General features: G+C 39.7%; 1 protein-coding gene across 5 annotated transcripts in view; it reads left to right on the top strand.

Annotated features, from left to right (window-relative positions):
* DGKI (diacylglycerol kinase iota) overlaps positions 1-17,392 on the top strand; it is a 501,434-nt gene that overhangs the window by 94,080 nt on the left and 389,962 nt on the right. The window contains exon 2 of one of the 5 annotated variants that reach the window (XM_004461659.3): positions 4,497-4,553. The exons of the other annotated variants lie outside the window; for them this stretch is intronic. Within the exon in view, the coding sequence (XP_004461716.1) occupies positions 4,525-4,553 (29 nt within the window). The 5' untranslated portion in view covers positions 4,497-4,524. The remainder of the gene's footprint in view (positions 1-4,496; positions 4,554-17,392) is intronic. 5 annotated transcript variants of the gene reach the window in all.

Below are 17,392 nucleotides of genomic sequence, written 5' to 3'. Positions count from 1 at the left end.
GCTGGGCACAGAATACTGGGTAAGTCTGATGTTTAAGGAATGGGAAGAAGAGGGAATAGAAAAACTACGAATGAATCACGCACAGAAGTCAAAGGTGGATAAAGTTGTAGAGAGAAGGAAGTGGTTACCAGTCAGTAGTTGCAGAGCAGGGCTGAGGAATGCTAACTTGGGATGGCATTGAAACCTTTCATGAGTAGTTGCCCTGGAGTGCAGAGGAGGAAGCCTGAGGACCTCGATGGAGTAGTGAATGCATTGTTTAGTGGAGCAGAATATAGTGTGGGTGGGTACTGGGGAAAGGGAGGTTTGAAGAGTCGAAGGAAGGCCTTCCTTCTTTTGTTTTTGGAGACTTTTTAAGACCCTGGAGAATGTTTATTAATAAACCCCAGAGAAGTAACAAATGCAAAAGATATATATATATATAAAAAACCAAATGCCTGTCATATGTATGTGCAGAAACACATCCAAAATGTTTGGTGCCTACATGGTAGAAAGAGAAAGAAGGTAGGTAGCTCTATCTAGGTGAGAGAGGATGAAAACGGAAGGTGGGGGTAGATATTAGTGACTGGTATATCTTTAGGAGAGGGCTTTTGGAACAGAAGAGCTGGGAAGGGTGCTGAGGAGTTAATCATGTGAAATGTGTGTTAATCAACTCTTAAATTTATACAACTCAGTCTCTGAAGGAAAATAAATATCACCTTCATTTTAAATTGGAATTTAAATAAAAAAAAAATACCCACAAGTCTAAATACTTAGTCTTTTATATCCTGGAGATGGATGAAGTTAAATAGCTCTTTTAAGAACAGCGCTGCATGGAAAATAACTAGGTTTACCCAGCTAAGTTTAGCATATAAAGCTCTTTACTGAATGGCTTCTTTGTCAACCTTGGGCTGGAGGAGTTCAATTCCTTTTTATTCAGTGAATTCCTTAATTGGATTTTGTTTGCCAATCTTACTTTCTCACATTGTAAGATTTTAATAAATCATTATAATCATTCCCTTATGTATTGCAAAAATAACCTTTCTGATGGTTCTTGAATGATTTTCCCCCCCTGTGTTTGCATCATGGGATTATTAGTGTGGTTTACAAATGAATCAGAAAAGGGCTGTGCAGCCAAGGGTATATTTCCATCACCTCCTAGGTGTGAATTCAGGGCATGATAACTAGGAGCCCCTGAGGTCCAGCTTGGCTGGGAGGGCACAGCAGGTCTTGGCATATTATCTCCTGTCTGGATTATTGATGAGATGTACTGCTTGCATACAGGAGAGAGATCTCCTATCTGCTTGGTTATTAAGGTCGCTGCAGGAAACAGGTTTATTGGTGATATATGCACACTGGTGGTCTCTGTTGCATTCTCGTTCAGATTCTTCTGTCAGTTATTGCTGATGACCGTGTAAGGAAGAGCTTACTTTGTTTAAGTGAAGTGTTTTTTGAATGTGTGACTGAAAATAGACTTCTCCGAAGTGTTTGCCGTGACTGACCTCCTCTTGAAAGGCTAAGGGGCTTGCTTAGTTATACATCTAGGAACCATGGAGCCAAGCCTCTTCCTTCAAATTCCCAGATTTTTCCAATTTGCTGCTTTGCTTGCAGCCCCCCCCAATACTTTATGTTTATACAGTCAAGTTCTATGATCTTAAAATGTAATGATTCTTTATGATGATTGCAGTTATGATGATAATCTCACTACCATTTCTTTCTACCCTCTTCTTCATCCATATCCTCCAGGCTGTATCTGATGTGGGTGATAGAGAGTGTGCCCTTTCTGAGGAATGTGCGGCTTTCACAGCCCTCCTCATGCTGGAGGAGTGTTTTTGGGGAAGCTGGGGTTGGGGTGGGGTGGACAACTGACAGGATTTTTCAGATCAGGCTCGTGGTTTGACAATTCATTTCCCTTAAAAACTTAAGAGAATTCAGGATGATTTGCTTCCAGTTTATTGCATATGTGACTAACCAAGTCAGAGATCTCATGTAAACATAAGTAATTTCTAAACCTGAAAAACCTGGTTCACTTGCCTTTGTAATCCATCCCTTCCAGCTCCCTATCTCAAAATAAAGGCATCCATCTTGAGAGCATATGAAAAAAGTAAAAATAAAAAGCTAATATTTGCTGTGGACAGGTTCCCTTGTTTGGCTGAGAACTCTTAATGGGAGGTGTTTGGAAAGGTCTTCCACCCTTACACTTTTTGCATTTATCTGTCTTTCTATTTTGAATTGGGTTCTGTTAGTTATGACAGAAGGAGTCCTGGTTAATGCACAGGGAGGCTGGAGGCCTTGTTTTAGTCTTGCTCTTTGTATTAGCAGGGTCTAACCACGTGCCTAACTTACAGTCTGTGTAAGTGCTGGTTACATATTTGTTTAATTGTGGTGTGTGTGTGTGCCTGCGTGTGTGTGTACAAAAACTCAGAACCAGAAATGCCCTCGAGAGCAAAATAAAGAAATAAAGTGCCTTAAATATAGATAGAAAAAGATATATGGAAAGAAGGCACATTTTTTTAAGCATATGTTGTTTGAGATTCTATGACACATCTGTCAAGCATGCCTAAAAGTTCCAGCATGTGTGATATTTTAATTTTGCTCCAAATGGGGAAAAGAGTCTTCTCAGCCCTGTACTTTTAATCAAAGCCACTCGAACAGGGTTGTGGCTGTTGATATGAAGCTGGCTCTCCCACAAGGACCCAGGGGGAAGCTGCCTCTGCTGTAGCAACTGCTGCTGCTACTGTTTCTTCCCCTTGTGCTCAAAAGTTGGCAAATGCTGGTCATGTCGTGGGTCTATTTATAGTAGGCACACATCTAACCACCTTGTTCTTTTCTTAGCGTCAACTTGACGTGCTATCAATTATCCATGAGGTGAATGACAACACAAGGAAAGTCATTTGAGGCAGGTGCCTGAGGTGAGAGAGAGAGGGGGCGGAGGTCACATGGGCACAGCTCCAGACGAAAAGGGCAAAACAGACCCTGCTTGCTGCATTTAAGTCAGTGAATGGTTCCTGACAGGTCAGTGGGAAATCCTGAGCTGGTTGTCTAGCAGGCTCTGACTAGGCTCTTCTAAACCCATGTCTGTTTATGTTTGAAAAGCCCATTTAAAAATTACAAGGAGCAGGACACGAAGATGGTGATCTCCCTTCCCGAGGAGGCCATTCTGGTGGTATACTCCCAAGCCACGGGACGGGGGAGATGAGGCCCATACTCCTAAACTCCTGGGGCTGGAAAGTGAGGAGGTTGCTGGACACGCTCTCTCCACCCGAAGTGGAGTGAAGGTGCTGCTGGGGGACTGAAACAGCAGTGATTGGGCGACCCATGTGCCCCCCTCCTTGCTTTCTCTGGACCAGCCAGGAGGCTCTTCCTGGTGGCATAAGTCCACTTGCTCCTGGCCCATGTGTCTCGCCAGCTTCCCGCCTCCCTCATATATCCTCTCATTGCCCTCTTGGGTTCTAGACTTGGTTTTTTTGGTTTTGTTTTGCTTTTAGCTCCTCCTCACTGACAAATTTGGATTCCATTTTTGAAAGCTTCTTTTCACAAAAATATTGGAATGGAGAATTGATCACCCCATTTTAGTGTGACAGGTTGCCCCAGTGTCACTTTCTTGTTTATCTGTGGTTAATTTGGGGCTGCCTGTAGGAACTGGTGGATTTTGCTACTAGAGCTGTTATAATGATGCTGATGTTTTGGCTCCAGGAGGTGAATTGTCTTTGAAGAGGGTGATAGTAGGAACCTCTGCTTTTCCTTTAACCTTTTAATATCATCCATCCAGTCCATGTTCTCTTTCCACCTTGGGCATTGATTCTGAATATGAGAGAAAGAATGCATTAAAGTCAAAGAGAGTATAAAAAAATTAAACATGCTATCCGTCTCGCCTTCAGTTATAAACTTATAATCCAATTTTCTCTGAATTTCCTCTACTCCTCTCCTTCTACTCCTCCATTCCTTTTGGCAATGAGGGACTAAACTGTCTCCATGATGTGTGTGTGTGTGCACACATGCGTGTGTGCTGACTCACTGGAGACAGAGTAGCTATGTCCTGAAAGGCCTTGAAATCCCTGCTCGTTTCCTAAATATATGTGGTGGACACCCAAATAGTGGCTGGCAGTCTCTCAGGGAGACCGGCTCTGAGTCTAATACCATCTGCCTAGCTAATCCATTTTCCAGGGCAGTGTCTAGCACCAGAGAATGTCTCTGTGGGGAGTATCCTGGTACCATTTAAACTCACTCCAGTTTCCTGGAGATGAGTTTAAGTTTCAGCCCTTGTTATCTTTTGGTAGATCCTCCCTATCTTTTCCTTTCTTTTCTTCTCAGTAGTCAGACCACTCTAGTTTAACTTGGTTTATTAAAGGACCACAAGAGGAGGAATTGAGAAGATTATCCAGCACATAAAACACCAAGCTTCCAGGGGTGTATTGTGTGTGTATGTGTGCACATGTATGCAAGTGCATATGTGGGCTTGTCAGTGATACTAGCTGTCTTGGAAGGATAAGTACAAAGTGGATGGATCTCTTTTGCAGAAGCTGCAGGAACCAAAACAAGTATAATATGCCAGTGACCGAGTCCTCAGATGGCTGGTGAGTAGAGAGGAATTTCCCACTTTTTGTTTCAACTTCTAGCAAAGGAAAAAATATGGTTAATAAATATTAGGCCTTCCTTTTCCGTGAATCAGGACCCTATTTCTACTTGTTCAAGGATCGTGAGATCTGTCTTTTCTTTTCTTTTTTAATTGCTGATTACATTCACAATCACAATTTTTAGTTACTTATTATTTCCCTACTTCTCCTTCTTTGTCTCTCCCAGCTTTTATTAAAAATAAAAGGTAAAATAAAATATCACAGGAGAGATATTTTTGGAACAGGCTAGGAGAGGTTTCTTTTGGGGATAGGTTTTGGAAATAACTAGGTTTTTAGTTTCAAGGTTATTGTGGCAGGATTTTTTATTTTGAAAAACATTGATGGATTGTATGCAGTTATGCCTTTAAACACATAGTCAACCATATGAACATTATACTTAATACAGTTCAATGACTGACTAATGTCTAGACACAAACAGTAAACTGATAGATGATGCCTGTGGTTTTTCGTTTTCTTTTCACATTACTGTTTATTTTCCTAGCTTGTTTGTTAAGAGTTCATGTAAGATCAAATAGTTCTTATCAAGATCTGAAAAATGATAATAAATTGTTCTTACGTTTCCGTGATTTAGGTCAGGGGTTGGCAAGCTATGGTCCATGGGCCAATCTGGCCCACTGACTGTTTTTTTAAATAAAATTTCATTGAAACCCAACCATGTTCATTTATTTACATATTGTCTATGGCTGTTTTTGTAATACAACTGCAGAGTTAAGTAGTTTTGACAGAGTCTGTGCATGATCCACAGACCCTAAAATGTTTACTACCCAGTCCTTTACAGACAAAAGTTGCCAACCCCTGACTTAATTCACTCTTTTCCTTAATATAGTTTCTAAAGGACACAAGCACAAATGTTTTAGGGGGCCTTTAATGGAAGAATGAGCCATTATCTGTACTCAAGGAGATGGTAAACCTACCAGGAAGGTAGGATAGATACATAGGGACACATATAATAAAAGTATGTGAAAAGATACCCAACAAATATTTATTGGGCCCTACCAACTGCAAGGTAGCATGTCAGGTGCTGTAAGAGATCTGCAGGTGAATACAGTAAAGTCCTTATTCTCAGAGAGTTTATAGTCCAATATGAGGAATCTGCAAAAATATTGTTTCTGACTGGCTTTTAACTATAGAAAGACACACATTGTTATGAGAGTCAAAGGAAGTAAAATACTTTCCATTAGCTAGTCTAGAGGGTAGAAACTTTGGAATGGAAATTGAAACAATAGTGAGGATTGCTTCTTCTTGTGAAGGAGGTCTTTATGGGTCACTTCCAGTCTGGAATGAACACTAAAACTAGACCTTTGTTTCTGTAGTAGAAGTAGGTTTGTATTTTCCAGAGAAAGGACAGGAGGAGTATCTTAGAAAGTTATTTGGCATAAGATTCATTATAATAGACTCAAAGATGCCTTATCACAGGCCCTAGATAAGAACAGAAAACGTGATTAAAACCAAAGTGAGCCTGGAACCAAAAGGGACCATTAGAAATCGTCTACTAAGATTATGCTCATTTTATAGGTGATGAAAGTGGGACTGAGAGATCTAGTTATATAAAAATGTTTCTGGAGCCAAGGACTTCTCACTTCCTGGTCTTTACTATATTCTACTAATTTTTTTTTTCTTTTTTCTAATTTTAAAGTCAAATTCTCTGTAGTTGTGGAGAATATCTCCTCAGGATCCTCAGCATAAAATCTTTCATGGCCTTAAAGACATTCAATCACATGCTTATCCCTTCAATAGCTCACCTTTTTTTTGCAAGACAAACACCCAAAAGTCAATTGTTTCTATATAAAAGTAATGAACATTAGAACATGAAATCAAGAAAACCTCTATAGACCTCCTGAGTCCCCATGCATTTTTAGTTTCCTAGGCTGCTCAAATTAGATACCATGAAATGGGTTACCTTTAAGCAATGGGAATTTATTAGCTTACAATTTGAGGTCATGAGAATGCCCAAATCAAGGCATTACCAGGTGATGCTTTTTTCCTGAAGACTGGTTGCTGGTACTCCTTGAGTCTTCTGCCACAAGGCAAGGCACATGGCAACATCTGCTGGTCTCTCAATTCTCTTTTGGGTTTCATTGCTTTCATGTTCTTACTTCTGTGGCTTTCTCTTTCTGTCTCTCTCTCTCTTCATTCCATTTATAAAGGACTCCAATAAGAGGATTAAGGTCAATTTTTATTTAGATGGGTCACAATCTAACTGAAGAAGCCTCACAGTCCTATTTACATGGGTTTACATGCACAGGGATGGATTAGATTTAAGAACATGTTTTCCTGGGGTACAATCATCTTCAAACCACCACATCAAAGTTACAGATGGGAGAGAAAATATGGGCAAAGTTTCTTAGGACTCTACCTTCTTCCAGTTGCATTACTGTGCTGCTTGTGAAGGCAGATATTCTGGGGCTGGAGTGGGTAATCTGCTCTGCTGGAGTGACCTATATTATTATACAGTTGCTAATTGGTCCCTGGACCACCTGCATTAGGGATTTTTCTTGGAAGGGAGGTTGGAGAGCACACAGAGGATGAGTAGTTGGGAATATGGTTTACAGATTATGAGAGGAAGTGAAACTCCATGCTTCCATTTTACCTCCAATCAGTGGTCATTTGTTCATTCATTAAACAAGTATTTATCAAGCATCTACTCTGTACCAGGCTGTGTTCTAGGCACTTGGGATATATCAGTGATCTAAATAGACAAGCATCCTTCCCTTGTGGAACTCACACTTTGGTGTGTTTCACCAAGGATTAGTGTGTTTTTTGTGGGATCTTTATAGATTGAGGTGCTAGACTTGGATTAGGAAGGATTGGATCTGAGCTCTAACTCTACCTCTTTCCTAACTCTGAAACCCTGTACATTGCCTTACTCCCCATCTCTCTCTCTCTCTTTTTTTTTTCTTTCTGATATTCCAAATTCCTGTCTTGTTAACACTTTCACCTTAGTTGCTGTAGGTCTGAGGTCTTTTCTCTCTTCATACTTGCTGATGCTTCCCTTCTTTTCTGGTTTCTCAGTTCTGCTTGCTTTAGATTCCCCTTTGTTAGGCTCTCCGTCATGTTGCCTCTTGCTAGGCTTCTCTGACACCATTGTTTCCAGTTTTGTTATGACATTTATTCACTGCATATTAGTTCATACATTTAACAAATGTTTATTAAGCACTATTCCAGGCAGGGACATAATGGTGAAGAAAACCATGTCCCTACTCTTGGAGAGCTTACATTTGCAGTAGAGGAATCAAGGTTTGGATTTTGGTTAACCTCAGAGACCCTTATTACTTACACACAAAATTATAAATTTGGAGTAGATTAACGTTATATAAAGTCTCTCTTAGTTCAAACATCTAGTATATAAAACTTCTTCTTTTCAGCCACTTTTCCCCATCCCCCTCCTCCTCACTTCCTCTACCTACAATTGATTGACTATTGTATTCAGCTAAGGTTATAAAACAACCAGGATTTCTTTGACAGCTAAAATGAAGTGAGAAAAAGAGTCCAGAGAGAGGAGAAAGGGAGAGAGAATATGGATGAGAATGAGAATATGAATTCTTTAGATCAGGGATAAGGATTGGCCAGCTGTGTAGTGAAGTGGGAAGTAAAAGCCCTTTGATGCCTATAAAGTAGAGGTTCAGCAGTGATATGCCTGGGGAAAACAAACCCTGTCTACCAGAATCATAGAGTATGTAGCAGAGAAGAGTGGAGAACTGAGAGATCCTTTTTGTCCTCACCTCATTTTAGTGTTCTGCTCTTTGTGCTTTCCAAATTCAGGAAACACAACAGATAATTTGTGTTTTGAGCATGGAAAAGCAGAATACAGAGAAGCTGCCTGAGTTCAATTGGGTGAAGTTAAGAGTCTTATTTTACTAGTTTGATGATAATAGAGTGGCTAGAACTTGAAGAGAAAGGTAATCAAATTTATAAATATTTGATAATCAGTCTGTGGATGTGACAACCATAATCAAAATTTTAAATAGTATATTCTGTTGTCTCCATAAATAATCCTGTAGTTATAACCTGCATACTAATATTTGGTTTAGAAAATATAATCACAGGTTGCTGTTATTGTCTGCAAGGCATGATACTAAAATTACCTTGTCATCCAACTCAGTTTTTATCATTCTCTCAGTCAATTTTATTGAAAAAAGTCAGTAACTTGTAAATTATAAAAGGTGAATAATTGAGTCATAATATTCTCCCATTACCAAGTGTCTTTAAGATTCTCTTTCTAAATTCTGTCTAATAGATTTTAAAGGTTTTTAAAGGAACTGAATCATGATATATATGATGGGATAATGTTGGGAATGGTGTATTTATTCATTTTTAAATATGTTTTTTGTTTATTCTTAAAAGATAGGCTACACAAAATGCTATACAAAAAACCACAAGGGATTTCCAGATAACCCTACTCCCACACTTTCCACCTTTCCCCACACTAACAACTTCCTTTCTTAGTGTGGTACATTCTTCGCAATTGATGAACACATTTGGAGCATTGCTGCACAGCATGGATTGTAGTTCACATCATAGTTCACACTCTCTCTCAGTCCATTCTGCAGGATATGGCAGGATATATAATGTCCTGTATCTGTCTTTGCAATGTCAGGAATGGTATATTTAAAATGAATTTCTGAATACATACCTTTGAAAAAACTGAACATACAGAAAAGTATATATAAGAAAGCCAAAATTCCTTGTGGCTGTCTTTTCCCCAAGAAATAATACTAGAATGTAAGTTTTATGAGGGCAGAGATTCTGTCTCTTTTATCTTCTGCTGTGTCCCTGTGCCAAAAAATTCTTGGCACATAGTAGGCACTGAGTAATTATTTGTGGGATGAATATTTTATGTATTTCCTTCAAGTATCTTTTCAGTTTACTTATAATGTATGAATATTATAAAATATTACATTTATGCATTTACAACTTTAAATTGTATTCACTAATTCAGTTTTATATCTTCCTATTTTTTACTTCAACCATAGATATATTTATATTCAGATATTCTTAGAGGGAGCAGAAGACAATACAATGAAAATGGCGTTATATACAGAATGATTCAGGGATGTTTTTATTCCAACTCTTAGTGACTAAGAAATATGATGTTGACCTTTTCCTTTTGTGCCTTAGGTCATTATCTACAGAACTGTATTTGTAGGAGCAGCACTTAGGTGCAGATAGCCAATTTTCAGTGATGATGACAGTGATGATGGCAATGATAAGATTGTGATAGGTGGTTTGCCAGGCTGCTATTACAAATACCTCACAACTGGTTATCTAAACAACAAGCATTTATTGTCTGTCAGTTTTGAGGCCTGAAGTCCAAAATCATGGTATCAGCAAGGCATTTTCTTGGCATCGTTCATGTTCCAGTGCTGGCTGCCAGCAGGCTTTGGGGTTCCTTGGCTTCCATCTCTGCTTCCCATTACGTGGTGATCTTTTTCTCCTTGCGTCTTCTCTTCTGGTTTTGCTGACTCCTGGCTTCTTCTTGTGGCCTTCTCTAACTTCTGGCCTCTTCTCATTATAAGTATTTCAGTAATATGAATGAAGACCCACCCTCATTCAACTGGGTGATAGCTTAACTAAAAATAACACCTTCCAGAGGTCCTATTTACAGTAGGATGATCACCCACAGGACTGTAGATTAAGATTTAAGAACATGTCTATGTTGGGGTGCCTAATTCAGTGTATCACATGGGGTTAAGAACTGAATTCTGGAGTCACAAGAGCCTAAATTTGAATCTTTTCTTTCATATATTACTAGATTATGTGACTCTGGGTAAATGACTCACACTTTATAAACCTTATTTCCTTGTCTTTTAAGTGGGCTTGCTTTTGTTAGGATAGGCTAGAGTATGCTGTAATAACAAATAAACCCTGGAAATTTGCATAGCACAATGAAAGAGTGATTCAAACCCACAAAATCTAAGTCAAGTTTAGATGGAAGGATGAAGATATTCTCCTCTCTGTAATGTCTCAGGGATCCAGGTTACTTTCATCTTGTGATGCTGCCAACTTAACATGTTTTCTTTAAAGTGCCTTTGGCAAAGGAAAAGAAAGCTTTGTGATGGCGCACTGACTCTTAATTGCCTTAACATGGAAGTTATATGTTAGATATCTCTTTTGTTCACATTTTGTTGTGTAGAACTTGGCACATAGCCCCATTCTAATATAAGGGGCTGAAAGGACAGTGTTTGTATACCTAGGAAGAAAAAGAGACCCAGATTTAGGTGAGTACTAGAAATTTTTACAACAGAGGCTATTACTAGCCACTTTAACAAATGTTCATACAATTCAAACCTTACCAGCCTGCGATTAAAAAAATAAGATTACACTTCTTTTTTTAAAAAAAAAAAACACAATTGCTTTATTTTTCTTTTACATCATGAGCAATACACTTCTTTTTTAATCCTAAATTTTATGACAAGGAGCTCCACTAGCCAAATTGCTGAAAATAAATCCCTCTCGAAATAGCTTTCAGAAATTTTTTAAAAAGGAATTCCCAGGTCCTGCCTACTAGCAAGTTTCCCTATTCTGATTCTCTCATCTTGCCTCTCTGCTGACTCTGCTTCTTTGGGGAAGACTTCTGTGCTGTGCATATCCACTCTAGGTGACCACTGCTAAGCTCTAAGCTCATGTTCTCTGTAGTTCCTTTCGGGCAACTATGTCCAAGCTTAGTTTGTAGGAATGTCCTGATGCCTTGAGGATAGAAACCAAAACCCAGGGACTAGCTGACAACTATTACCAGACATGTTCGGACCCACAGACCTTCAGACCTAAACCCAGCTTCAGACCCTCTTGTTCTGATAATTCTTGCCTGCTTCCAACTTGTCCCTACCACAGGGAAGAGTTCAAGTCTCTACATGCTTGAGAGTCCAGGCCCAGATGACCTGCTGAGAGAGCGAGGAAGACTTACCTGCCCTATTTAAAAGCATTTTCAGTCTCTGGATTACTTCTTCCCAGGATGTTGCCAGTAGGAGCTTCATGTCTCTCCAGGGGAGATTCTCATCTTCCACAACACAGTGTGGTTGAAAATTTTTTCACAATAATTGACAGTGCATTTTACCATCATGAGGATCAAAAGCCCATCCAGACTGTGCTTTGTCCAGTTTGTATTGCTGTCATGTGGCCTTTGCCTCCAGGTTCAGCTCTGTCTCCCCAGAGAAGGGGCTTGGACAATGACAAGCACAGTATCTCAAGAACAAACAATAATTTCAAGAATTGGCCAATTCTGAATCAAGCTTTCGGGAGCAACAAAACAGTAAAAAATATCTCTGCAGACACAGTTCTGTCAGTACAGCTAATTTGCATTATTAAATAAATAATATTTAATATTTAATAATTTTAATATTATTGGTCTGAAGTTTTTGCACTGGACTTTCTTCTCTGGATTTAGGTTTTCCCAAGAAGTATGGGAAGGTGCTTGCCTTCCATCTGCATAAATAAAAGGCCCACCAAAGAAATCCTTTAAAAAACAAAAGGAAATTCTGCCCAATAGGAAAAAATAAATATTCTTCACTTTATAAGACAGCAACCTACAAATGGGTATTGTTACAGCTTCACCACAATTTTAACTCCAGTTTCCATCAGAATTCCCTTACATTAGGTTTTATGATAATAATGAAACAGACTTAAATTTTCTATTCTTTATCATTTCCACGTGGTATCTTACTCAATAAACTTCATTATATGCAATTTTTTTTCCCTGCTTTGTGGTTGTTTCTTAGACCAAGTCCCTTTTACTCACTTGCACAGTGAAGTTTTCCATGCCAGCATTGTTTCCCAATAACTTATTCTCTTTCTTGTGGTAACATTGAGTAAGACGTAGGCTATTTATATACACAGTCTTTCATTCTGGTGCGTGTATGTTTGTGGTTTGTGTATTAATCTAATCATTCCTACAATGTGGTCTGAGTCTGATTCTGCTTTTGGAATGACTTATGCATGCCTTTGAGTCTGTAGGTTAAGGGCCATTGTGTCTGTGTGTGAAAACAGGTGATGGGGGTTCATGTGCACTGCTGACTGAGGCTGTGGGTCTCAGGCTGGATGGTGGGTGCTTCTTTAACTGAGGCTCTTTCTGTGTTCTCTGTGCTACTCCTATGCAGGGGGACCCTACTGAGAGGTATTTTAAAGTTGTATTTCTTCCTTTTTTCTTTTTCTCCTTTTGGAGGTAAGAGCTCAACCACTGCTGCCAGAGCAGATAGAATAGGGGCAGGAGTGGCAAGAGGAATAGTAATCATTGGTTTCAGAACATGTGAGCCAAAGAAATGCTTTTGGTGTATGAGGAAAATAGTAGAGTGTCTGTCTCTTTGCTTCCTTGGAAGGAGGTGCACTCTGACTCAAGCCAGAACTATTTATGGGCAATCCCTATTAAAGAACAGATATTTGATTTTCAATTAGTATAGGTTTGGAGAGGTTGTGAGTTGGGTCACTGAGAACTTTCTGTGGACTGATGAATTTTCTCCAGTCAACCACAAGGCAAATATAAATTCTTGGTAGGAATATTTTTAAAAGAATCAAGATTGTGTTTATAAGTTGTAGTCATAGGTGTGAAGATACTAACAAATGTAAGGTTTTATTATTAGGTAGCAGCCCATATGGACCTTAAGCATTGTTAGAATCTAGAGAGTTTTTATACGTTTTAACGATTGACTGTGCTTTTCTGTATCACCCAGTGTTGCAGATCCATTGAAACTGGAGAGAGCATTAAAATTTGTTGAAATAGGTATCTTAACTGATTCAACCTCTGAGTCCAGGAGAGACTGTCATTCTCAGTGATTCAAATACTTATTTGGGTACAGGTGTTCGTGTTTGGCAAGCAGACCTCTGTGCAGATTTGACACCTGTGGTTTGTTTAGTCTTATCATTCAGACACAGATGCCTTGTGGAACCCTGCATCGTGCTGATTAAATCTTTCCTGCATAAACCATGATCCCTCCATGATCCCAACAGGAAGGAATCAGTGTACAGGGCGACAAGACATCTTATGAATCTAAAGCAAGGAATCTTGTGGGATTAACTATCTTTTTAAAGTGTGTGTAATGTTTTTTACATACCCTCTTTTCAAACCTCAATATTTCACTTGTCCATCTGTATTTCCTCTAAGCACTGCAAATGTCAGGTTTGTGTGAAAAGGCATCCACAAAAATGTGTTGGAAAGAATAATACTTCTGATATTTATGTGCAGGTGAGAGTACTCATGGCAGGTTAAATAGGCTAACTTTAGCACACTAGTTATCTTTTACTAATTAGAATAAGAAGATTGTAATAGCAAGAGCTTGTGTGTACATAGTGCCTACTAGATTTTTTTTCCTTTCCATATTTCTGGTTGGGAAGGAGCCAAGAAAGGTGAGCTGAATGCCTTGCAGCCAGCTGCGATGGTGATGCTAACTCCCACCTATCATTCGCCTTTCTGGGCCAGGCACATCATTGGCCTATTTAAATGCAATTTACTAATTCTCAAATAATCCTTCAAATGAGAGAATGAAGACTCTGACAGGTTAATTCATTTATCCAGTTACTCAGTGTGTTCCAGAACTTGAATGTGGACCCAAGTCATGTCTAAAGCCCATTCTCCTTCCAATTGTACAGCTGCCCTAAAAACAAGGTTCTGGCTGTTTAGACCAGTCAGCTTTTGCATTATAACAACCTCATTCTACAAGCACTTAGTCTATATTGGATATAGTTATTTAAAATCATAGTCATAGACCCAGCAATATGACATTGGGCGAGTCATATAAGATTTTTGGAGGTTTCCTTGTTTAAAACAACTTTCGAACATTGAGCAGCCTATCATGTTGTTGATTGTGGGGGGATATAATGATTGCACTGACTAAGATAATGCCTAGTTTCCATTTCAAACTCCAAAATAATCTCTTATTCTCTAGTTTTGAGGCAGGGAAGAGTGATTGTGAGGAATCCTCGAGACAGCTTGATGGACATACCTTGTACACCTGCCACTGCTGAAGTGCCTGGGTCAGAGCCGAGACGCAGGTACAGGGCAGCCGGACTTGATAGCTCCAGGGGAATTTCTTATGCAGCCCAAAGTCAGGCATCCACCCTGTGGAAATTCTTCACACTACACATATTACATTCTGGCCAAATAGTACTGATTTAGTCACATCTTTTCCCCAGAATGTGGTGAATAACATAAAAAGTGGGAGATAGAAGAAATCTGGTGTTTCATTCTGAATTAATGAACCAGGATATTTAAAATGTATTCCCGAAGAATATAGATTTCTGCAATGTATTGCTTCAGGCTGCGTAAATAGAATTTGTGCTTCATTTTGTCACAGTCCCTACTTTCCAAGTCCCATTGCAGGAGCTTTAAGTAGAAGAGATACCTGGATTTGACATGCTGTGAAATACAGCGGAAGGTTACTCTTTAACTTCATTCCACGGTGAGTGATTGGTTGATGCTCTCTGTTGAATTGAAACACTTCTCCTTTCTTTCCCCAATCTTGAAAATCACTGGCAATAACCAGGAAGAATATTTCAAATCTAGAGTGGCTCTCCTTGAACAGAGAGAGACCACAGTGCCATGCCGACCTTCTCTGGACTGCCAGCTTGATTCTGCAGATGGCAAAAGTAGACCAAAAAGTCCAGTTGTCACTCTTGTATGCTCTATTGACAAAGATTAAAATTGTGGAAGAAGAGAGTAAGGAGGATCATGACCAAAAATCGCTTCCTTTGGACACACTGGGGTATAAAAGCCACTGGGGAGGACCTGGTCTGTGTAGCATTTTTCACATCTACCGAGCTCTCTCATAACTCCTATCTCATTGGCCATTCTGACTACTCTGTGTGCTGGGAAAATAGGTTTTGTTTTTCCCATTGGAGAGAGGAATGTGTTATTTAAGCACTCCCATTAGCAAGAGAGCCCATAGAAAGATTTCATGGTGCCTAGTTCCATACTTTCCCCCTGAAAAAGCCAGGGAAGTCGAAATATCTCTGATTTAGAGGTCTAAACATGGAAGGAGGCTTAGAATTTATTTGTCCCTTTTCTTATTTTATAGATGAGGAAATGTGACCCAGAGAGATGTAATTTTCACAGGGTTGAATTGTTCCATGGCTGGGTTAGCCTATAGGGATGCCTGGTGCAAATTAAAAAAAAAAAAGTGCCATCAGAGAACTCAGTCCTTTGGGCACATGGCTTGGCAAGCTGAGATGTCTTTGTGCAAAGGAAGAGATATAACTTGTTCAAGTGAATGCAGGATGGGGCACACGCTTCGTGAGCGGTGTGTTGGCCAGATTTTGGCCCCCAATCACCCATGTGTGATGCACAAATTTCACACTATATGAAGTGGTTCTGCAGGGATTTCCCAGTTAATTTAGAACAGGTGTGGAGAGAAAACATAACTGAGTTGGAGAGTAAGCTTTCCATTAGGTAGGTGAGAGAGTGCACATGTCTCCTAATTGCCCTCATTGAGCATAAATCAATCACACTGGGATGAGGAGGAGATGGAGGGCAGATGAATCTCTCTTTTATTTTTGTGATTGTAGGGTTGCAGAAATTAGGATGGCACCAGTCCCACACATGCTAGTTTGAATGATGTTGGACATTTTCAAAATTATAGCCAAGAAAAGAGTCAATGAAAGTCTATCAAACTTCACAATAAGTATCTAGTAAAATGGATGTGAAAAGGAAAGGAAGGAAAAAAATCCACTTTCTGTCTGTATTAAAAAAGTTCTCATTGAATACAGGGCTGAGTAGGTTGAAGAATCATTTTATAAGCTCACACCACTACAAGAGTAAACTTCTCTGGGGTTCAGATTTTGAATGGACAAAGTTGAGTTGGTGTTAGTGACTAATGCTTAAAGCTTATAAGCATACCCTTCCCACCCCACCCCCATTACAACAAATGAATTTTATGAATACATCAATTTATATTGGGACGTAAATCTCATTATCATGTTGACAAATAGTTAATAAGTCTTTGGTCAGTGAAAATAGCCCTTGCTTATAATAACTAGATCCGTCTTGTAAGTGTTTGTCAGGCCACTTGAAGTCCCCTTTATGTCATGTATTACAATTGTAATGTAAATATTTGTAGATATGTGTTTAATGTGTGTCTCTTCCAGTAGCTTGGAGTCAGTATTACACAGTGGGGGTGAGAGGGTCCAGGCTTTGGGTTGTGGTTTCAGATTCTACTTTTGTCACTTGTGGACCCTGGTTAAATGATTAAAAAAAAAAAAAAAGATTTATTTATTTATTTATCTCCCTCCCTCCCCCTCCCCTCCCCTGGTTGTCTGTTCTCTGTGTCCATTTGCTGCGTCTTCTTCATCTGCTTCTGTTGTTGTCAGCGGCATGGAAATCTGTGTTTCCTTCTGGTGCGTCATCTTGTTGCGTCAGCTCTCCGTGTGGGTGGCACCGTTCCTGGGCAGGCTGCGCTTTCTTTCGTGCTGGGCAGCTCTCCTTACGGGGTGCACTCCTTGAGCGTGGGGCTCCCCTACGCGGGGGACATCCCTGCGTGGCAGGGCACTCCTTGCATGCATCAGCACTGCGCATGGGCCAGCTCCACATGGGTCAAGGAGGCCTGGGGTTTGAACCGCGGACCTCCCATGTGGTAGATGGACGCCCTAACCACTGGGCCAAGTCCGCTGCCATGGTTAAATGATTTTATCTCTGTGCTTCATTTTGTATGTATAAAATTATAATAACAATAATAGGACATATTTCATAGGCCTGGGTATTGGGTGCTTTAAATGAGGTAATTCATGAAATTGTTTCACACACAACAACTAGGATATAAAACCTCTCAATAATGCTGCTACTGCTGTTAATAGACTGT

The sequence above is a fragment of the Dasypus novemcinctus genome, chromosome 5, assembly GCF_030445035.2.
Source record: "Dasypus novemcinctus isolate mDasNov1 chromosome 5, mDasNov1.1.hap2, whole genome shotgun sequence".
Lineage (NCBI taxonomy): Eukaryota > Metazoa > Chordata > Mammalia > Cingulata > Dasypodidae > Dasypus > Dasypus novemcinctus.
Note: the sequence above shows the minus strand (reverse complement) of the source record. Positions and strands in the feature narration are given on the sequence as shown.